Below are 22,996 nucleotides of genomic sequence, written 5' to 3'. Positions count from 1 at the left end.
AAGGTGAGGGAGCTACGAGGGAGTTGAGAGAGAGGGTGAAGGGAGCCACCGAAGACACTGCCACCGAAGCGGCGGAGTTGCCGAGGCCAAATCCGCTTCCCTTGCCGCCCTCCTCCCTCACCTTCGACGGTCTCCGCGCGCCCCCGCCCGTCGCCATGCCGGCGCCGCCCACTCCCTGAAGTTTTGTTTTCTGCCGTTATCAGGAAGTGAGCGTTAACCGGCGTGGGCAGTTGCGCTCGCTATGCGCTTGCACATCGTGCTATGGTGCTCGAATACTTCAAAAATACGTCCTTCTTTTAATTTTCGGGCCCCTTCGAGTTCGAATTATCGAGGCTCGACTGTACGAGACTCAAGGGAGCAATGACGAGTGCAAGATGTCTGGCTTGAATGTCTGCCACTTTCAGGCTTCACTGGAAACCTGGCACTAGTTTCGAAAGGACTTTTGCCAGTAACTTCCTCTGTGTATTGCATGGTTGCCTTAACTCTCTCCCTACCATGGGGGAAATAGGTGTTTTTTTGTATGTGACGGCAGATGTTTTTTTCTGAAGGAACTACTGGACTCAGTATTTAATGTACGACATAAACAGAAAGCAAAATTAATGCGCTTTTCACGCATAAAAGTTTTATTAACGAGATGTATGTCATAAAAAAGATATAAATTGTTAAAATCAAGATTGTGCGATAAAATTGAACAGCTTGTAAAGACACGTTTGTATCTACTAAGAAAAAATGTTGCAAAAATTATGAGATATACAAAATGTATTGCCGTCTATTAGGCACTGTCTCCGAAAAAATCAAAATTTTTCATTCAACAGGTATTCGGCTACAAAAATTTAACTGCAAGCACTACAGTTGGGCGTGCCGGGCTGCGGCCGCCGATGTTCTGGGCTGGTTTGCATCGTCGTCGCTTTCAGGCTCAGTCTGACGAAAAGTCAGCGTACTCTGACTCGCTGCTGTTTGATGTATCGATAAGATCAGCCGCAGAAGCAGCGGAATCGCTATATCTGCGATCTCCCGAAGCGCGTATGTGTGCAGTTTTCGGAGCCGGATATTTTTGTGTTCTGCTTTGACGATCACGAAACTTCGGGGTGCATTTAAAAATCACCGCCTGGCGAGAGAAAAGCGAACTGCTTGTAAAACAAAAATATAGATTCGCCTCTTTCACATCCGATGGCACAGTGTGTCCGTGAGCGGCGCGGAAGGTCTCAAAAGCGGCGTTTCAAACCATCAATAGCGGGCGGCCATTTTTCCATTCTCTTTTGATGATCACGAAACTTCGAAGCGCGTTTAAAAATCTCTGCCTATCGGGGAAAAACATAAACAAACTGCTTAGAAAATAAAATATAGTTCTCCTCCGACCGTCCGATAGCGCAGTATGTCCGCAAGCAGCGTGGAAGGTCTCGAAAGCGACATTTCAAACCAATGGTAGAGGGCTAATGATGCCCAATGGGCGCGTTACGGAAAGAGTTCAGTGTGTGAAGTGAGGCAGAACATTTATCTTTAGCTCTTCTGTTCTAATTAAATGTTGCCTGCGCTGTCAGCTGTTTGTCGAATGTAGTCAAGGATGTGACGGAATGTCGTTAGGCCAGGTGGAGATGGTCATAGCGCTTGTGAACCTTGTCACTGACCATAAAAACAATGAAATTGGTGTTTCATTCTCATGGATGCTTTGTTTGCAAAGCACAGTGCTTGCCACTGAAGCCTTTGATGAAACATGGCAGTCACCTAAGTCAGTAATGTTACTGGTGGGCTTCCTGTTTTTCTTTCTTTTTTTTTACAATGCAGCAGTTGCCAATGAAGCCAATAATAGATGGTTTCAGTGGTAACCCCTTTGGTCTTCTAAAGGCTTCAGTGGGGCGACAGACCTGTCGCAAGATTTATGGTTGTTGGAACTCAGTGCTGCATGTGTAGAAGTTTTTCCTATAGCTGAAATTCAGCTTGCCATCACATGCAGCCTCGATGCACTTCTGACTTGGCACAATTTTCTCTCTTCTGGTCCAACAGGCTCGCTACACCGTTCAAGCCGACATGGAGGAGACTACGGACATCATCGGTCACGTCACGACTATGGTCCAGGCGGGAGGTGAGCGGCTCTTCGGTTGGTTGGTTGCCATCTCCGTGGGCAACTTATAGATGAGATGTAGCTTTCCCATTGAGATGGCAGCCTCATCAAACAATTTAATGTTTGCTGCAGATACAGTTAAACCTCGATATAATGAAGTCAATAAAATTGGCAATTTGCTTGTTATATTGAAATTTGCTCTTTTATGCAAATAAGTACAGTTGCCAGTGGATTTTTCTTACATGGAAGGGGATGCAAAATTTTCTGAATTATTGGGCAGTTGGAAAACGCAAGCTTGAATGAGAAAGAAGATCATATCGCCTCTCGTGATCTCCCAATTAACGCAGCAGTTGCACCACACTTTGCTCCGTTTTCAATGTGCCGCACAAGAGATTGTCCGCACCAGCCAATATATCGTGAAATGAAAACACATATACAGCTGCGCTGAAATTTTGCATTAGAGAGTATCGTAATCGTCGGTGAAATTTTTAAAAAATTTTGCAGCCTCCGGTCAGGCGGGGACTACCGCTCAGGAGGCTACCCCCCGTACAGCGGCAGCGGTGGAGGAATGAGCGGAGGCAGCAGTGGAGGAAACTACCCTCCGCCCCCCTTGCACCTGCCCCCACCTCCACAGGGACACCACATGGCACCGCCCAACCTGCCACCGCCTCCATTCCCCGGACAGGCACCACCACCTCCTGGTGAGTGGCATCCCTGTAACCTTCTGTTGTGTGCCTTGAAGAAACATTTTTTAAAGGTTGCATTAATGAGAGTCTGGTGGGAAAGATTCATTTGTTTGGCTTATCGGGATCGCCGACATTACTTACTAACAATTATCGGTTGTAACAGTGGAATTGTCTTGGCACTTGAATATTGTTGTAAGTTGCTTCGACTCTACTAGCTGTGGGAGTGTTAGCCAGTGCCGCTCAGAGCTAAGGCACAGTTGGAGTCGAGGTCATGCACAGGCCCATTACAAATAAATTGTACAGATGTATTTTTGTTGCCAGTCAAGCTTTTCCACCATGCAGACAAAAGAGGCAGTACAGTTGTGCTGTTCTAAACTGAGCTTCTGTGCCACTTGCATGGTTTTCAATTTTTATACCATTTAAAATAGTTCTGCCTCTTCATATCATCTCGCTTGCGTAAGCCCAGAGCAATGGTTGGGAACAGCCGTTTGCTCTCGCAAAGCCTTAGGCTGCCTCCCTAGTACTTGCACTGAAGACGCCCAACCAACACTTCTCAGGAAACGAGGCATTCACGGTATCTCGTGACATTTCTTTGCTGTTTTGGGCTTGTGTGTCTTCAGTGAGGCTCAAGCGGAACACTCGCCGTTTTCGTGCAGGTCTGACTGGAATGAACGTGGCTCCTCCGCACTTCCCCGTGCCCTCTGCAGCAGGCTACATGCCTCCAGCCAAGCCATTCGGTCCAGGAGACGACTACCACAACAGGAGGAGGTTGGTGCAGTTGCTTGACGAGACGTGTGTCCCTACGGCGCACTGAATCGTGGTAGACTGGCGCTAGCACTTGGCAGGAAAAGTCTTCTAGCAGTGTGTTGGCGATCGCTCGTTCGTGGCATGGGCCAGTGGTGGGATGTAAGGGCTAGGGGGAGCATCGCGTTCCATCCAGGGTGCGTACAGGTCCTTGAAATCCTTGAAAGTCCTTGAAATTGAAAAGTGCATTTTCAAGGCCCTTGAAAGTCCTGGAATTTTTCTCCTTGCTTGAAAATCCTTGAATTTCGTGAGCAATGCACTTTGATATCGACATTGCGCCCTCCTTTCTGTGGTAGATCGACGTCGATCTGACAAACTCCCCATTTCAGAAACAATACGCTGGTGCAAGCACACATAGTTCCGTTTTGCAGAATTGCATAGAAAAAATAAAAGGCTTCATCTCGTCAAACCATGAACGGAGCGAGACCTGTGCCGCGCTTCGGTGCTGGCTCGGCCTGGCAGTGTTTACGCTGCTTCCCTCACGTTATCCTTCGTTTCACTCCTCGCCCGTCAATCTGCCTTGTCCCACTTTCCCTCTTGCGTGCGAGGTGAAGCTATTGAAGCTAAAGAGAGCTATAGTGGAGCAACTTTACCACTGATGCTCAGTGCCTTTGAGTTTGAGTTTGGATTTCTGAATTGAGTTTGAGTTTATTTAACCACATGGCAGGTACTTAAAAGTACACGTACATGTGGTTAGGTGTGGTGGGAAAAAGCTGCAATTCACAGCTTGGCTTGCCCCATCACCCGGAAAAGAAAACAAAATTACAAAATATCAGGCAGTGGAGAGCGACAACACAAAAGGAACACGCATGTAGCCTGTCACAGCAAAGTGTAAAATAAAACTGAAATACATAAAAAACGTTCAAAAACAAAGCAATAGATAAATGAGTGACACTAATTAGCCATCACAGAAATGACCTAATATTCATGAATAGCATAATCAGCACATCCTACGTAATATATCGGTTTTAGTCAAGATACGTAAACTTGCAATTGTTAACTTCCACTTGTTCAGTACACTCGGAAGACAGATATGCAATGTTTGGGGTCCATAATTAGTACTACGACATGGTACATACCAATTCTCTGTATGTCGAGTGACGTGACTGGCAGGATTAGGTTGCAAATCGTCCACAGCACGTAAGAGGTACTTCCTCTGCATATTTCTGATTTAAATGTTGACAAAAGCTGGTATTCGGAATAACTGTTTGCTCTTGAAATTCTATACTTTATAAATAATGAAGCGGTGTGTGCGTAATGTGATACACCTTCAATGCACCGTAAGGCTTTTTTTTTTTTTTTTTTTGTAACGCAACCAGATTATTTAATGATGCTTTAGAGCCTGTGGACCAAACCAGATGACAATAATATAAATGTGAAGAAAAAAGAGCGTTATAGTTCTTGTTTTACAGGTAGTATCACGAACGCAACACACCTAAAACTCTGCTAAGTGCATGTGTTCCGTATTGTAATTCCATGCCATATGTTCGTGAGAGAGACCAGGAGTTTTAACTGTTTGGGAAAATTCAATTTCGGTATTATTAAGGGTTAGCTTGAGAGACGTTTCGTATAATTTGGATTGCGCACGTAGAGCCTTGGTTTTAGAGCAAATAATGTGTAGTGAATTTGCCACAGTCCATGATTTTTTTTAGAACTTCATTAGCAGACATAATGAAGTCATCAGCATTTCACCAGAAAAAAATAGACTGGTGTCATCCGCATAGATTACATAATCTACAGAGCTGTGGAAAGCGGAGGTTTATAATAATAATATTAATGATAATATAAGTGCAATAACATTACTATGCTGAATGTTTTGTAAATGCTTGATGAACCAACCCAGCTAATACTGCAGAAGCCTAAGCAGCTGTTGTCAGTGTTTGTTGTGTTAACTTTTAATATTGCGGACTTGAGAAATGATCATGACATGTTTAACAAAATTGCAATATACATCTATTTGTTATAATATAATGGATGTGTAGCAAGACTACACTGCAAGGTTTGGAAATGTTCGGTAAACTTGCCCAGTTAATGCTGGCGAAATCAGAATAGCTGTTGGGAGCATTCATTGTGTTTTGTGAACTTTTCTTTTTGGTATTGTGAACTTGCAAAGTTATTAAGGCTATACATTACTAACATCATTGGGATATACATTTATTTCTTTTTATTTTAGAGCAACAACAGTATGCTGAATGTTTTGAATATATTTGGTGAACTTCACGCAGCCTATACTGGTGAAATCTCAGCCGCTGTTGTAAGCATTCATTTGGTGCTGTGATCTTGAAAAGTTATCAAATCTAGACATTTTTATAATAATTGTGATATACGTTTATTTACTGTAAGTGCAATAAAACTAGTCATTGTTGGAAATGTTGGAGTAAATAAATCCTACTTTAGTTGCCGCTTGAGTCTTTGAAAAACTGTAACAGGTCCTGGAAAGTCCTGGAATATCCTTGAATTTTTGCCTTGGAAACCTGTACGAACCCTGTCCATCACAGGCTCATGGAGGAAGCAAACAGCCGGACCCTCGCAGCACTGTCCATGAAGCCACCCTGGATCGGAAGCATGTCCAGCTCATGGAGCGGCTTTTCCTATCGCCTGCTCTTTCTCGCCTCAGAGTGGTGCATGCCTTTTCCACAATTTGTGCCACGTTGACCAAGGTCGTCTCATCTACAAACAGCAAGCGGCTTTCTTAGCATCCATTGGTGTTTGCCCACATAAGATGGGGACAACGAAGCCGAAAATTAGGCATGACCTCAGCCACGCTTTGCAATGCATCTGGGTTTGTCGGTACCTCTCCCAAATTTTTGCCATCCTCCTTAGTAAAGTCTGTTAGTGGTACATTCGTGGTACATTGTAGTTCAGTCCAATGGCGTAGCGTGACATCAACCTATTGCTGGGTGGCTGGGAGAGCAAAGTGAAGCAGAAGTAAAATGGCATGCAATAATCCTTTGTTTCAGACCGGTTGGTTGAATAAAAAAAAAAACTTTAAGCACGTGGGGCTGGTGAAAGAAGCAACGCACAAGAGCAAACATAATCTGTACTCAGGACCATCTGAAAACGCTAGCTCTTTCTGCGAGATACGTTCTGACAGCAAGCTTACGTACCTGTGAAAATGTTTTGCTCTAGAGAAGGCTTCTGTTACCTTCCACTGAACTCTGTCTGACCCTCTTCGCACAAGGTGTTGAGTTTCTCAGAGTTTGGTGTACAACTGCAGTTAATACAGCGACAGGCAGAACTGTCCTCGAGCATTATTTTTGACTGACAACCACTGTTCCGGAGGCCTCTCATTAAAGCAGTGTCCTGTCTGGCCATTGTGCACTCTCCCACACAAGAAAGGAATCTTGTAGACTGCGGAGGATAGACATCCAGTGAACTTGATCGACAAGCTTCATGCGGGCTAGTGTTCCTTTTCTTACAATACACACTCCTCATGGCTTGCATGTATCGGAAACGACAATCTTTTCGTCGTCTTGTTGGCCGCTTTTCCTGACATTAGATAACAATCGGGGGTAGTATGCGTCACATGCAGTGCCTGCTTTCCTGTGGTTCTTTTTTTTTTTTTTTTCTTTTTGTTGCCTTGAGATTCTGCAGGAATCTTTAATGGACATTGCAAATTAACTGCATAGGACACTCGGCTACACCAACACGCTCCACTCGAAGCTTGCTGCCATTTCATGCACACTAGACTTTACTGGCGAGGACTGACAACACATAGTAACAATGGCTTGCTTTTCTTTATAGGAATGAGCACCGTTGCACGAGTAGCGAGCATTTGGGAGTCTGAGCTTGGGAGCTTGCGACTGAATGTAAATTCATAAGAAGCAGTGGCAAACTGCTAACCATGCTTGATGCTATGTGAAGAAGCATCTTGTGAAACAAAGAAATGGCGAATGGTTGAAGTAGACACGCTTCATTGTAATTGGGAAGTACTTCTTGCAGATGGCAGGGAACAAAAGTGTCACTTGGGACTGATGCCACAGTCTGTACGAAATTATAGTTCTCCAAACATACACTGTAGACAGTGGCTCTTGAATTTGGGTAAAACTGGCATTAATGCTAGGTGGCGTTTTGCCGTTTTACCTGGACAGTGTTCACTCACATGCACACTCTTCCATGTGCACCTTTCTTAGGCCTCTTGGTGCAGGCCCGGTAAGTGTGCTTGCTTTGATCTGTGGCGAAGTGTGCCAGTCGTGTGTGTGGTCCCTAAAAGCTAACGAACACTAACGAACTCCCCCTTCTGGTGCAATCCCCCTCGCAGCCGCAGTCGGCGGGCGGGTGACGTCCTGGACCAGTTTGAAAAGCACCTGCTTGACCTGAAACGCATCCGGCATCGCGAGCGGCGGGAACGGCGCAGTGGCCGCTCGCACTCCAAGACGCGCTCCCGGTCCCGCTCGTCGTCCTTCAGCCGGTCGCGCTCCAAGTCGCGCGGGGGCCGCAGCAGTGCTGCCTCCCGGTCCTACTCGCCCCGCTCGCCACACTCGCGCTACAGTGGCAGTTCACGCTCCTATTCGCCGCACTCCAGGTCATACACACCAAGGTCACAGTCGAGGTCATACTCGAGGTCAAGGTCGAGGTCACGGTCACCCGTGCGACACCGCCGGTCCAGGTCACCGCGGAGCCCCAGAGGTGGAGAAGGACGCCGGCGGGCGGGCTCGAAGAGCCCTCACGGACGGCGATCACGAAGTGGCAGCTACAGGTACGGCAGTTATTTTCTTGTCTGTGTAAGTGTCTGTTTTCATTTTTGCAATCAGAAGCTTTATGTCCACAGGTCTTGCAGTGGTTGCTTGGAAAATTCAGGGAAATACTTTCCTAAAGGGATTTTTTTTTTTTAATTTTTGGGTACACTTTTCTTTATTCAGTATAATGCTGCAAAGATCTTAGCATGGCCAAAAAATGCAAAAGGGGTGTAGTGATGTCTGTACAAAAATTTCACTGCGAAGTATCGCTTCCTCAAGTCTTATGCTACTTTTCTATGCTGACTTACTTTATTTACACTCTTCTAAGTTCAAATGTTATCTCAAGACATTGTTTTACAGTCGAGTCCTGCTACAATGAAATTCACGGGACACACGAAAAATTTCGTTGTGGCAGAACTTCGTTGACGCGAAATTAGTATGTATATACGTACGCCAAATGGCAAAGCCGTGAACAAAACCGAAACCATCGTCCGGGAAATCTTTGCGATGGCATGGGGGCAAAGGTTGAGACATACCTGAAGGCGGTCAATTCACGAGAGAATGCATTTCGCACCGCTGTTACAGTATTTTTCGTACATTGCAGCCGACGCCTAACTCGACGCGCGTGCCCGGCCAATCGCGAAACACTCATATCTGCGGCACATGTACCGTCACAATGAAGCGGTTTGAATTATCACAATTTCATTGCATATTTATGACAAAGTCGGCAAACTTGGCAAGCATGCGCTTCCCGGAAGTTTTATTTCCAGAAGGCGGTCGGCCTGGATTTCTTATGCTTCACGGCAAGCAAAGCTGTTATGAGAGTCTCACAGTACATTCAAAGAGCCATTGCAATGTAATTGTCGTGGGCTCTGATAACTTTTAAGATGAGGTCAAAAGGATCCATTACTTTCAAAGCAGTCGCCGGAGTCAGTGTGTCTAGCGGGTTGGCATTTTCTGCAGACAATGAGACGCTGATGATGCCAGCGTCTCGTCGTCTGCGGGCGAAATTGCAAAATGTTTTCCTTCCACTTTCTGCCTCGGCGATCAAATGTGCCTTCTCCTCAAGAGAGAGAAATTTACGCTTCTTCGTTGGCGTGGCCATTTCGACTGGACACACATACCACAGGAAACGGCAGCGATTGCGGTGATCCCGTGCAGCCTCGCGCAGGCGCTGATGACCACTTGTGGCTATTGATTGCAGTGGCGTAAATAGGTACTTTGAACTTGATTTCGTTCGCGAAAACTTCGTTCAAGTGGACATACAATCGTCACAGCTTTGAAAGGGCCTTCTAATTTGACTACTCGGCAGTTCCAATTTCAATTCAGTCCCCAGTTCCGTTCTCGAAAAGTTCGTTGAAGCGGAAATACTGAATAAACGCGTTCGTTATAGAGAGACCTTTTTTGTATTACTTTCTATAGGCAGCTGAAGGGGAATCGGAAAATCTTCGTTGTGGCGGAAATTCGTTGTAGCGGCATTTGTTGTAGGGGGATTCGACTGTATTCAGTTCCTTCTCCATTTAACAGTGCACTTTCTGTGTCGTGCCCATGTTCTAGGTCATTCCAGTAAGTTATTGGCATTTTTATTGCACCACTCTTATCAATTCATATGAAAGGCAGCCACATATAGCATGTTACTGCAATGTGACTTCCTTACAGACCTGTATGTTCTAGCTGTTCACTCTATCAAATGTGCTGTAATATCTTGTCACCCGCCCATCACTCTCAGATCAGTGGTTCTCAAATGGGGTCTGCAAAACCCACACCCAAAAAATAGGGGTGTGTGAATATTCAATAAGTTTCAATATAATCAAATATTATATTTTTAATATTTGTATTCGATTCGAAAAATAGTTATTTGAAAATGTTCGAATATTCGGTTGGATACAAATCTTAGCAAGGTTGTTAGCATTTGTTTTTATCTAATCTAAGAATATTGGGGTGATCTTGTGCTGAATTTTGTGATTTCGTGCTGCTAGTGAAATTTCACCTGTAAAGCATACTTAGCCACTAAACGTCTAAACTTTGCGGGAAAGCCAGCCTCTTAGTAGCAAGGGGCACAGATTTTCGAGCTTCTTTCTTTTTTTCTTGTGCCGCGCCACCCCCAATTCATGAGCTTATGGCTTGACAGCAAGTGTAATGAGTGACGACTGGCACAGGGTCAAATGCCTCCGCATTTACGGGTATTTGATGCGGTATAATAAAGCACAGGCTGGCGAGGACAGCTAGTGGGAATTACTAAATTTTGCGAGTTGACATGAGCCAAATACACAGTGTTGTAGTATAACGGCTTACTAGTCTAGTTTGGTAACATGGACAGTGTACAGTAAAACCCCGGTGATACGAAACCAGCTGGTACGAATTTCGGTGTGATACGAATTCGTAACATTCCCCGGCCGAAATACATTGCTCACAATACGAAAAAAATCGGCTGTTCCGAACGTGTTGCCGCGCCGCTACAGATCATACGAACGCGTGAGCAACAGCGGTGGCGGCCGAGCCAGCGGGGCCACCGGCACAGACAAGCCGGCACAGCGGGATCTGGGCGGGATCCATAGTCGCCAAGCAACTGACTACGTCACGCGGCTGCGCAATCTGTCATTGGTCCCCACGTCGAGCGGACCGGACCACATCACAGCCTAGCCGATGTTTAGCAAGAAAGTAGACGACTACCACTGCTGCAACGACGACCGAGGCGCAGCCCCGACGGTCAAAACGCTCCCTGCACTCGACGTGCTCAGGCGTTCAGTGGCGTGCGAAAACATTCCCAAGATCACAGTGCACGCACTTATATGCCTTCCAGAAGGCGATCGTTGACGATTTGGGCAATAAGGAAACGTCCCGTTGATCTGTTTTTCAAGGGACCGTGAAAAAAAAAGAGAGAAAAAAAGCCGCAGTTTCGCTCGAAAGGTGAAGCAACGGAAACGCAGCAGCAGCAGCGAGCGAATTAACCTTTGCGCTGTCTCTCGCTTCAACGCGAACTAAACGTCAAAGGCACAGCGCATACGAAGCTACTGACACTAGGCGCACTTTATCAACATCGCAGATCATTTTGACGATAAGGTCCGCGCGGGCGCGCACTATGTGCACGTCGCAGATCGCTTTCAGGATACGGCACCCGCGCGAGTGCGTCGTATCTTCAACGTGCATGCCGGTCGCTTGTTGCAACGCATCGGTCGCTTGTTGCAATGTACAAGCCGGCTGCACCGCTAAATTTACGTGACCGCCACATTCAAACGCAACGTAACATTCCGGTACATTATAGATTGGCAAAGTATCACGGGAAACACCCAGTAATTCAATCGCGAAAGCATTTGCGATGGTTAATTTGAACATACCGCGCACCGACAATGCTCTCAGCAGCGCGCCAAATCAGGTGGCAGCGCCTCCGACCGGCATTGCTCCGCAACCGCCATAGAGCAAAAGCTTAGGCGAGACCCCTCAACACCGCGCGGAGAAAAAAAAATAGAAGAAAAAAAAATGACGTCAAGGTCGCCGTTCCTGCGTGGAGCCGGAACACGCGTGTACGTGCCGACGTCTCAGCCACCGCTGCGTCTGGGAAGCAACGGCGGATGCCCAGTCCGACCAACGCTCGTTTCAACGGCAGAAAACGAAACTTCAGGGAGCGGGCTAAGCTGGCGCCGGGCCGGCGGGCGCGCACGGAGACAGTCGAAGGTGAGGGGGCTAGAGGGTGTTGAGAGGAAGGGCGAGGGGAACGACAGAGTTGCCGAGGCCAAATCCGCTTCCCTGCCGCCCTCATCCCTCACCTGCGATGGTCCCCGCGCACGCCCGTCACCCCTTCTTCTTCACAACCACAATCTCTCTCGCCGTGCCTGGGCCGCTCACTCCCTGAAGTTTCGTTTTCTGCTGTTATCGCGAAGCGAGCGCGGGCAGTTTCGTGGCCCTCGCTCTATATGTGTTTGCGCGCCGCGATATTTCACGAATTGCACCGTTCGTACGTCGTGCTATGGTGCACGAATATTTCAAAAATTCGAACAAATTTTTGGGCCCCTTCGAGTTCGAATTATCGCGATTCGACTATACATGCAACTGAATGGGATTTATGTAGGAACCGCGAAAACGCGACTGTAGCAGCCGGGAAAACGCAACAACGAGGAAGGTAGCAATGGGATTCCACTATTAGAAATATTTTCTGGTAAAAATATATTCATGTTTCTTAATATTGTGTATGTTTTGATGATACGAATTTCGGGTGATACGAATATTTCCCGCGACCCCGCGAGATTCGTATCACCGAGGTTTTACTGTAATTACAATGTTCCAACCTATCAAATTAACTCAACTTGCTAATAAATGCATGTGCATATTAGAGCGCAGCTCTTAATGGCACGGTCTTACGGCGAACATAGGCAACGGCGCAACCAAGCGAACGACCCCAACGGTGAAAGATGAGATGTGCGAGCTGTGAACGGCGGAGACCAATGAGAGCGGCCCTGTCAGTGACGTGCGCGCCGGAAACTGGTTTCATGCAGACCTGCCAGACCGCTTGATGCATACTCGTATCTGGTTTCAGCCAGACTGCTAGTTTCGTACTATCGTCTGTTCGTGTCAGCTCTCGCATGCGCTTGTTTGGTTTGCTTGGTTTGGTCTCGTTCGTGCTTGTTTCGATTGTCATGGTTTGCAATTGTTTCGTAATTTGATCGTATGTGCAATGCGAATTCTGTAGTACTTTCTGGAACCCAAGCGGTACCAGCGATTACACTGGAACCTTCGACGAGTCACATATAAAAGCCGATGCGTTTGACCCTCAGGTCAGATATTTGACGATTGCCGACTCTGCTACATGTCTCTCTCAAATTCTTTGCTTCAATATATCGCGAAATGAAAACACGTAAAGAGCCGCGCTCAAATTTCGCATTAGGGAGTATCGTAATCGCGAGTTAATTTTGTTTTATTCAATATTCGATTCAATATTTGAAGCTTAAGTATTCGTAGCTAATTCATAAAAGAAATTTGAAAATTGAAACATTTGAAAATTTTTTAAACTACCTTATGAAAGTGGAAATACCTCTATGATAAGGACACTGAGAGCCTTCGATGAAATGTCTCATGCAGAAAAAATTGTTTAGAAGAGAATTTTCAATTGTTTGTTGCATCAAAAGGCAGGCGCTTGGTCATTCAAGGCAAATATATTAGAAGCCCTACGAGTGCATAATGTCTTGAAGGCAAGCTCGCAGAAAGTGTCGCTCTATTGTTCGTGAGAAATATCATCCAAACTTATTCGAAAAGTCGGAATCTGTAGAGACAAGATTTACAGGCACACAACTTTACGCCTAACACAAGCACTTAATCCTCATGTCAGGCACTACAGGGGCTGAAATAGGCATTATAAGTTGTTCACATTCCATTACCTGTTTTATGTGCTTAACATGTGTGGTACATTTTCAGGGTAAGATAAATGAAGTAGCCTGCCCTTGTGAGGTATGACAGGTGGCAACCAGATTCTGCAGGCCATCACAGTGATTTACTGTACTTTGTGCGTGCATGTGTGTGTTTTAGCTTTGAAGCAATCCTCACAAGATAATACAAAATTAAAAGACGTCACAATGTTTGTTGCCAATGTTTTTCGTCTAAAAAGAAAATAAACCTCTGCCCCCCCCCCATTACTGCGAGAGGTCCCCCATCATTTCCACCGGTCCACAAGGGGTAGCCGGCGCATCCATGGCTGAGAACCACTGCTCTAGATGATATAATTCTGTCAAAAAAAAGGAGGGGGGGAGAGGGCCTTCATGAGTATCTTTATGCTTCATAAGTGTATACCAATGACATGTGCTACTGCATGTCACTGCAACCATGTGCTGTCGAGACAATTAACAAGAAAATGCAGCCTTCATGTGCAGCTAATGTGCACAGTAACCTTTGTGGATCACTGTCTTGTGCTAAGCTAATTGTTGACAGTGAACAATCTTTGCAATGTTTTGTGAAATTGGTGTTTCGCTCAAAGAGAAGCAGGGGTTGTGGCAGTGGCCTGGGATACCGCAGCACAAGGGGTGTTGCATGTGACAAAAGCTACCATTGTTTTAGGTGGTGGTGGTCGTGGCTGCAGTAGCACTGTCAGCTCAGAGCTATTGACAGTTAGGTAGCTTTGCTCCGAAGAGTGGATGGGAGTAGGATCACAGAGCTGTGTGGCAGCCTGCAATTGTAACAATTACAACAGTATGGAAACAGTGAAATGCAGCATAGATTTTCTCACTCGTTTCTTTTATCCCTTTGGGAGCTGAAAGATGTTTCAGCAATTTAGTGCATTAACTTTCACCTACTGAGTGCTGACTAGACTTGTTGCTTGTTTTCTGTCATTGTTTGCAGGTCGCGCTCGAGGTCTCCCAGTCGATCCACACGGCGCTCACGACATCACTACCATGGTGGCGGAAGCGGCCGTGCATATCGTCGCTCTCGTACTCCTCGCTCTCCCCGATCTTATCACCACCACCCACTGCCACCGCCTCCACCCCACCACTTGACAGGTCCCCCACCCCACAGCTACCGAGGCCGCTCACCGTCATTTCGTGGAGCTCGGCGTGGCTTCTACGGGGGGCCATCCGGTGGCTACCAGCATCACCCAGGCTACCCACACCATCCCTCCGAGCACATGGTGCCACCTGTTGAGTTTGACGGCCGTGGAGGACACTACTATCCACCGCATCACCACCGTGACGGCATTGGTGCTGCCTACCGTGGCTACCCACCCGGCTACCCTCCGGGGGCACCACCTCCTCCGCCGCACCGAGGCGACAGCCGCGGGAGCGATCGCTACGAGGGTGGTGGGCCACCAGGTCCAATGGGGGTGCCTTCCCGAGCATACCATGGCGATCCTGGAAGCAGGAGAGAAAGGCCAAGAGGAGACTGCCCTCCTCCACCAGAGGCGGTGTCCGAGCGATCGCCCAAGGGTAGCCGGGAGAGCCGTTCCCGTGAACATCGCCGGCATGGCGAGGCTATCACAACGCCCTTGGTTGTGTCAAGGGAGGGCACAGAAGGCAAAGAGGGGACCCGCCTCGAGGCTGAAGGCCCCGTCAAGAGCCGCAAGAGATCCAAGGATAAGGAAGAGAAACTTCTGCGGCACAAGCACCATCACAAGTCCAAGGAGTCCAGGAAGGAGTCAAAAGAAAGGGCAGCAGGCATTCAGGAAGGTGCTGTCAAGAAGGCATCGAAGGCATCTGCAGTGGCTCCACCGGAAGGGGAAAAGCAAGCTGCTGAAACCAAAGCGGAGGAGTCGCCTGCCTCCACCAAAGAGATGGCCAAGATGTCCCAAGAAGTTACGAAGGCCGAAGGCGAGGAGACTCTCTCGGAAGGTGCCGCTGCGGCTGTGAAGGAGCGCAAGCACAAGCACAAGAAAAAGCTGAAGCAAGAAGAGGCGCTTAAAAAGATGGCCGCCAAGATAGCTGCCAGAACATCGGATGAGTCCAGCCAGCAGCTGCCCGGTGCCGACGACGAGCCGCTCAAGCGCAAAAAGAAGAAGAAGAAGCTACGTGAAGCGAGGCTGCTGACTAAGTCGCTGCTCCTGACACCTCCCATGGATTTGAGCCGCGAGCAGTCGATGGTGGCCTTCCTGACAGCGGAGCTCGAGCAAGGTGTCCCAGATGCTGCCAGACTGTCAAAGATAGAGGAGCAGCTGGAGCTGGCTAAGAAAAAGTTGCTCAGCGATGAGAGAGAGGAGGCCAAGGGCGAAGTGGCAACGGCGGAAGAAACCAGACGCCACGTAAAAGCAACGCAGGACACTGTCGACACAATCTGGGACAAGACCGAGCTCGAGCCAGAGCAAAAGGAAGGCACTGCACCCAAGGAGGAAGAAAATGTGCTGCAAGTTGAAGTGCCCGAGCTGTCCAAATGGGAGAGGGAAGAACTCGAGGGAGAAGAATCTCCGCTTCCTCCAAGTGAGCCACTGGAGGAGGCCAAGGAAACTAAACCCATGGTGTCTTCAGAAGTGCTTCAACGTGCTGAGAACGTGCTGCTACACAAGCCGCGGAAGAAGGCCATGGTCGCAGTCGCAGCGGCCACCGCAGCACTCGCTAGGCCAGCGACTGCATCGGAGCCGAAAAAACTGCCATCGAAAGTGGCTTCACCAGATAACTCGCAGCCAGTGGCCGCAGACGAATCTTCGCAGTCTAGCGTTCGTGAGGTGAAAGAAGGCTGGAGGGACCCATCGGTGCCACTAAGGCTGAGAGACCGGCTGGACGGCACTCTGCAAGTCACCATCACTTCTACTGAGAAGGAGAGGCGATCAGTCACAACATCTGACAAAGAACAGCGGGGAAGCTCGTCAGAAGGCACCCAGCAGACCAAGAGGGTCAAGCTCGATAGGTCCAAGTTTGGGGAGAAGCGTAGCCGTGGCGAAGGTGGGGAGGCGAGCGACAGCGCAAAGCCACTCAAATCGAGCAGCCGTCGCGATGATCGTGGCGGAGGCAGGTTAGATGATCGTGCTTCGTTGGACCACGACAGGAGACTTCCACCGGAGGACGTCAGGTCAAGGCTAGAAGACCGTAGGGCATTGGAGGCAGCGGGGCATAGTCGAGTACTTCTGCCTGGCAGGAGTGACCGTGACCTTTCCAGGTCATCGAGGTCTGGAAGGCCCCGGGAGAAAGAGTTGCCGCACCGGTCAAGCAGCCGAGACATGCATCCCGACGAACGACGACGCCACAAGGAAGAGCGGTACTATGCTGCCATGATGGAGGAGCGAGCGAGGAGAGCATATGAGGAGGCTCACTACAAGCGAATGGAAGTGGAGATGTCGCATAGCAGACGCAAGGCACCGGATGAGCATCGATCCCGCCACGCAGCCGAAGATGCCGAACGGCTCAGGATGCACGAACGTTGTGTAGACGCACCACGGTTGCGAAGCAAGAGCGCAGACCGAGGCAATGCTGAGGACCCCCACCGGTCTCGCCGGGGTGATTGGTCTGCCGAACAAATGGCAGCTGGAGGCTCTCTGTCTGTGGTGTCTCAGCCATCGCAGCGGTCGAGAAGCAAAGACAAGAGCGAAAAGGAACGACAGCGCCACCACAAGGATAAGTCGTCGCACGTTGCAGTGTCCTCTGCAGCGACTCTGTCAGCTGCTGGAGGCAGTGTTGCAAGTGGCCAGGAGAGCCGAGCACCGCCATCAACAACTTCAAAGCAGCCAGAAAAGAAGGTGTCCCCGACGTTGGCATCTCTGGAGTCTGCACTGCGGCACCGGAAGGAGTCAACACAGGACGAGTCGCGCTTCGAGCCTGACTACGATGAGATGATCGAGGACGAGCCCGGTTCGAGTGGCACCACCGACCCTGCCCTGTTGCAGGGGAGCAGGAGCGGCAGCTCCAAACGCAGGGCGGTCACGGTCGTCGAAACGCTAGCCAGTAAGAAGTCGCGGCTGGCCGAAGAGGAGGCGTTGGCACCCGCAAAGTCAAGCGCAAGCCCAGCTGCGTCAACGGCTCCGGCAGCGTCTGCTGTAGTGGCAGCAGCGGCTCTGGTGCCGCCAGTGTCGGCAGACGACCGAAGCAGCAGCTCCTCGTCGGATTCGAGCGACGAAGGGGCCACCTCGCACAAGAAACACAAGAAGAAGCACAAGAAGCATAAAAAGCACAAGCACAAGCACAAGAAGAAGAAAAAGTCCAAGAAGGCTGACAAGTCGGACTAAAAAAAGACCGAGTGTTTCATTTATTTCATTGCTCATTTCTCCCATTTTACTCATCATCATCTGTGTTCCCCCCCCCCCCCCCCCCTTCAGTTGTTTGCTCACTGAGGAGGCCCTGGCCGTCCTTGTGTTCTTAGTACCTCAGAGAGGACGTTGTGCTTCCCATCCTATATGTTGTGGTCCTCTTCGCAAGGTATTTGCTGGGAGGGTGTTCAGGGCATTGAGACAGTATTTGCTCATTTGAATACCATAAGAAGACTACTTTACAGTTAAGTACTTGCTGAACTATCATGGCAGGGACCCTTGATTTCATTGTGTACTGGAAAAGCGCTGGGTTGAAGTGTTTTGAAATGCCGTGTTCCAGGGATCACTGGTTCTTGTGGTGCACAGCATAAATAAGTGCATTGTGCATTGACTGGGGCCACTACATACCAAGGCAATACATACCAGTCTTCTAAGCAGGTTGAATTGTGCTACAGAAAAAGAATGCTGTAATACAGAGTCAGGATAGATGATACGGATGCCCAATTTTGTCTTGTGTGGCTGTCCCAAACTTAGCAGCATAATAATCAATGCGACGTTGTGGTAGTTAGCTGTCTTTTGGTCGTGTACTTTCTCTGATGCATGCACGGTTTGTCTGGTGATCGAATAGTGGCTGACGAGGGTGTCAGTTTTTCTTTTTAGTCTTTGAAATGATGAGGGCCTCGCGACTTGTGTTGGGGCTTGACACGGTTGTCTGTAAATTTGTCGCAACGGAAGTCAATCATTCAACTGTGCGTGTCTGCTGCTGTACAGGCGTGTCTCGCTATTTGACCAAATAAGCTGCTGTGTGTTTCATCTCTTTAGCGACATGGTCTTTCTGTTGATGACTGGATGTGCAGTCTGTAAATAGTACTGTTGCTTACCAAATAAAAAAAATAAAAAATAGAGCTTATTTTTAAAAAGAAACAAGTCTGTTGCAATTTCTTTGCCAGTAGCTGCTGGACCTACTGGCAACGCCCCTTATGCTAGCCTTTGGTAGCCTTCCAAAACCACGTTGCCTTCTCCTAAGCTCGCATACTATACAGTGGAATACGATTCTGCATAATACTACGTTTTTCGGGGTGGTACAGTCTCTTTTTCTTTCGATAATACGATTTGGTTGCATACGATTTTCGGATGATGCACTTTATTTTCCGGTTCCCGTGAAGATTGTATCAACGAGATTCCACTTTACACGAGACCAGTAGTTAAACGGATGTTGCACATCCACTGCATTGGCTGTGAGCTGTGCTGCCCAGCACTTTCACGGCTAATCTAGTACACATACACAAATAAGCAAGAAGGTGGTTGGGAGGATTGCTGCCTGGGTAGCTTAATTGGTAAAGCACCGGCTGCGCAGTGCAGAAGGTGTGGCTTGGTTGGGTGGTGGTCTTTTGGTGCAATGGCGCAACTCACTGTTAGGGATTGGCCATGAGTTGGGTAATGCAAGTGCTTAAAAATGTGGCAGTTTCGCGTTTGGGAGAAGCATTGACAGCGATAGCAGCGTTTAACGCTGTGCTTGGATTCTCAGGTTTGGTGCCTCTACTCCGTGATTCAGCCACAGGAATGTCTGCTCTGCAGTCCAGGAGTTTCCTGGGGAGTCCTACCGAATGGCCCTGTTAAATTTTGCGCCTCTTGCTTTCTTTCTTGTGTGTGTGTGGGTGGCTTTTAATGAATGATTATTGATTCTTCCTGCTATTATTGCTTTTATTTTAACATCTAGTTTCACCTTTCAGCAGCGCTTACTCATAAGCAGTCCTGACAGATTATTTGTGGCTATAACTTGGAACAGTTCACCCATTTCTTGGACAATCTCCCGTAGTGGCCATGAGCCACGAGTTGGATGGGCAACAGTGATGAATCCTTGAACTGTGTTAAAACTATACGTGGATGCGACAATGCTGGTGCCACGCCGCGTGCAAGGCAGCCCCTGCTGGGCAGCAGGAACAGCGAACTGGCAGCAGTGAAACCTCTCATGAATGCAGGAATCTCTTACGGGTGTTCTATTCTGCCTGCCGAGACAACCATCTGTGGCCTAATGGTTAGTCGCGAGCTTCTGTGCTAGAGGTCCATTGTTCAAATCCGGCCGTCGGACAATTTTATTTATGTAATGCGTGGGATGGATACCAAGAGAAGGGAAGCACAGTCGAGGATGGAAGAAAACTAGGTGGGGTGATGAAGTTAGGAAATTTGCAGGCGCAAGGTTGGAATCGGATAGCGCAAGACTGTGGTAATTGGCGATCACAGAGAGAGGCCTTCGTCCTGCAGTGGACATATAGGCTGATGATGATGATCTTAATTTACATATCCGGAACATTAGGGCGATAGCAAAATTTGCAGTAAAATAATAAAATTTGGAGGCCAATAAATGTGGCTTTGGTTCTCACCTACAGCAACTTATCTCTTCGTCCACTTTCATTTCCCTTTGCCTTATTGTTACATTTCAATTAAACATGGCAATTAGCTTCCCCTGTGGCTTCACTGCTTATTACTTGATATGGTTACGATTAAGAAAAAAAAATATCAAGCTCCTCATATCCCCTTATTCTGCTCGCTCAAAACCATGCCAAGTGTAATCTGTGTGACGCACATTTTACAAGACCACTAGAGAGAGAGCAGTTAAGCCATGACATGGTACTCCAACTATTCTCCGCTTATGATAGTAACTGAGGGTAGAGGGGGCCAGTATGGTTAAATACACACATACACACGCAAAAAACTAGACTCTTGGCACACATCTTAACCCAAAATTTCAATTTAAAATCGGTGCCTCTGAGCCCTTCCTACCGACAGCATGGCGTGTGTGACATCAAGTAGTGCAAGACCACTACTGTGTCATCTGGTTTGAAATGTACCGAAACCAGGTGTGCCGTGCCTGGCTCTCATTGCTTCTCGTGCTCAGGCACGCAACGGTGCAGCAAGGGCGTTTCAGTTGCCTGATGTCCGCCAGTCTATCACTCTAGCGAGACAAAGAGAAGCCATTTGAGGGTGACCGCTCGGACACTTGTGACAACAAGCTGGTGCATGGACTGTGCACATTGACCATGCAGAACACACTTAATTTCATCGCCTATCGGCGGTGCCAGACAGTGGTGCCAGACGACTCTACGGTTCAACTGAGATATAAAGAAATTGGTTCCAAGTTTTCTACTGCAGTGATTGCACTCAAATTTTGCCAGCTTACTTGTGGGACGTGTACAATTTAACAAGCTAGAAAATTTGGTGTCATCGCCTCTTTAAGGTAGATTGGTTGGTGACACTTGCAGAGTTAAATATAGTGCAAAGTCTTGTAGGGGGACTGGAAGTGTTGGCGATGCTGCCTTTTACCTCCCGAACCAGCTTCCAGTGACGTTTGCTCGAGGGTTGTAATTGTTTTTCAATAAAAGGAATGGTGCCTTTGTATTCAAAAGATCACTAAGACTCAATTTGGCCAAGAACCAGAAATCGCAGTGCAACAAGGCTAAACGTGCAGTGCAGAGGACAGGCGTTAACAAGACAGTGCTAGTGGTGTGGGAATATTCAAAGCTATAATAAATCGGATATTGCCATGTTTGGTCTTCAAATTGAATATACCTAGTCACTATTTGTAAATATGATTAGTTTTGTAATACTTTAAATTACCAACTCTGTATGTTGAAGCATAAAATTGAAGCAAAAGGGCCATAAATTTTATCCTGGCGGCCATAGTAGACTTAAAACTCGTGAAGGTACAGTGACACAAGCATCTACTGTTAATTCTGAAATAGCCATTTGCGAAGTACCTGCAGCTCCAATATCTACAGCTTACTTAACGCCAAACAATGCAGATGCAGGGTAGCACAATAAGGCTAGAGATTCGTTTCAACTCCAACGCACCTGCATAAATTTGGTATGTAGTTACAGGTGGGGCATGTTACAAAGCTTGGGAAGCGAGACTGCAGCAAGACCAGCTAAACCATTTGCACTCGTCAATGAGTTCCAAGTATATGAATAAACTGCTTGTTTGCTCCTAATGGTCCATTTGTGCCTTTAATAATGCTTCATAACGTGCAATGTGATGACAGAAACTTGTCAACATTGTCAATATGCCAGGTTGTGAACATCATTCTTTATTAATTATTAAAATAGCTGTTCATTATTTGAAAAGTATTGGAAGTGATTTGCTTGCGGCACTAGTATTTGATTCAGTCTTGAAAACCCATTTGCGTATCCCTAGACAGTGCCTGTCCTGTGCGCTTTCTTTGTCCTTGTTTTTATTACAGTATGACCTTTTTTCGTTATGAACCAACTTGCTCGAGGAAATGTTATGCTAGTCAGTTTAAAAACTTCTGAAAAGTCCTGTAAAAGAAATTATTCAGAACACTGCAAATCTGTGACGCAATGTCTCGGATTAATGCAATGTCTCTCCTTTTGGGCACGATATACTTGTCTATAACGGACCCTACCTTGCCAATTAAATGCGGATGTAAGTAGTTCTGAAATTGCTACAGCCTAAATGAATTGAGTGTTTCTAGTGTTCCTTTAAATGTGTTTTTGCCAGCCAATGCAGAAACACAGCTTGTGTTGCTGCTTAGCCTTGGCACAAAAACACATTTCCAGGGCGTATTCTTTGTATGCTGTGCAATGACCACTTTGTAATCCTGGCCAAAATGTGTGTGAAGTGGTCGCAAAGTAATGCAGACACTCTGTGGCACGCATATCGTCCACTAAAACGACCTAGTTATTACCAAGCTTGAAAACGTCATCAATTAACGCCACTGTTGGGATGCACAGGATACTCCAAATTGTGTCTTCTGCTACTCTAGCATAGGGAAGAAAAAGGCTTGAAAAGGGACCAACTTTTTAAAAATTTTATTAAACCTGTAATAACTCTGCACACCAAATTTATGCAGGTGCGTTGGAGTTGAACAGAATCTCTAGCGTTATTGTGCTACCCTGCATCTGCATTGTTTGGCGTTAAGTAAGCTGTAGATATTGGGAGCTGCAGGTATTGGGAGCCGTAAATAGCTGTTTAATTTCAGAATTAACAGTAGATGTTTGTGTCACTGTAGGGGGGGGGGGGGGGGGGGAAGGCCGTTATCTGTTGCGTGTTCAAAAAGGCGACTGATGCAGTCGCCTTTTTGAACACACAAAGCGT

The 22,996-nt window shown here is 47.4% G+C and overlaps 1 protein-coding gene across 6 annotated transcripts in view; it reads left to right on the top strand.

Annotated features, from left to right (window-relative positions):
* Window positions 1-18,810, top strand: part of LOC119453526 (E3 ubiquitin-protein ligase RBBP6) — a 94,914-nt gene extending 76,104 nt beyond the window's left edge. For 5 of the 6 annotated variants that reach the window (XM_049668222.1, XM_049668224.1, XM_049668223.1 and 2 more), the window contains 5 exons: window positions 2,005-2,083; window positions 2,567-2,763; window positions 3,405-3,516; window positions 7,814-8,251; window positions 14,559-18,810. In XM_049668222.1, the coding sequence (XP_049524179.1) occupies window positions 2,005-2,083; window positions 2,567-2,763; window positions 3,405-3,516; window positions 7,814-8,251; window positions 14,559-17,862 (4,130 nt within the window). In that variant the 3' untranslated portion in view covers window positions 17,863-18,810. The remainder of the gene's footprint in view (window positions 1-2,004; window positions 2,084-2,566; window positions 2,764-3,404; window positions 3,517-7,813; window positions 8,252-14,558) is intronic. The other variant, XM_049668225.1, reaches the window with a different exon arrangement.
* The last annotated feature ends 4,186 nt before the right edge of the window (window positions 18,811-22,996 follow it).

This window comes from Dermacentor silvarum, chromosome 5 (assembly GCF_013339745.2).
Source record: "Dermacentor silvarum isolate Dsil-2018 chromosome 5, BIME_Dsil_1.4, whole genome shotgun sequence".
Taxonomy (NCBI): Eukaryota; Metazoa; Arthropoda; class Arachnida; order Ixodida; family Ixodidae; genus Dermacentor; species Dermacentor silvarum.
The sequence above is the reverse complement of the archived record's forward strand: the minus strand, read 5'-3'. Positions and strand labels throughout refer to the sequence as shown.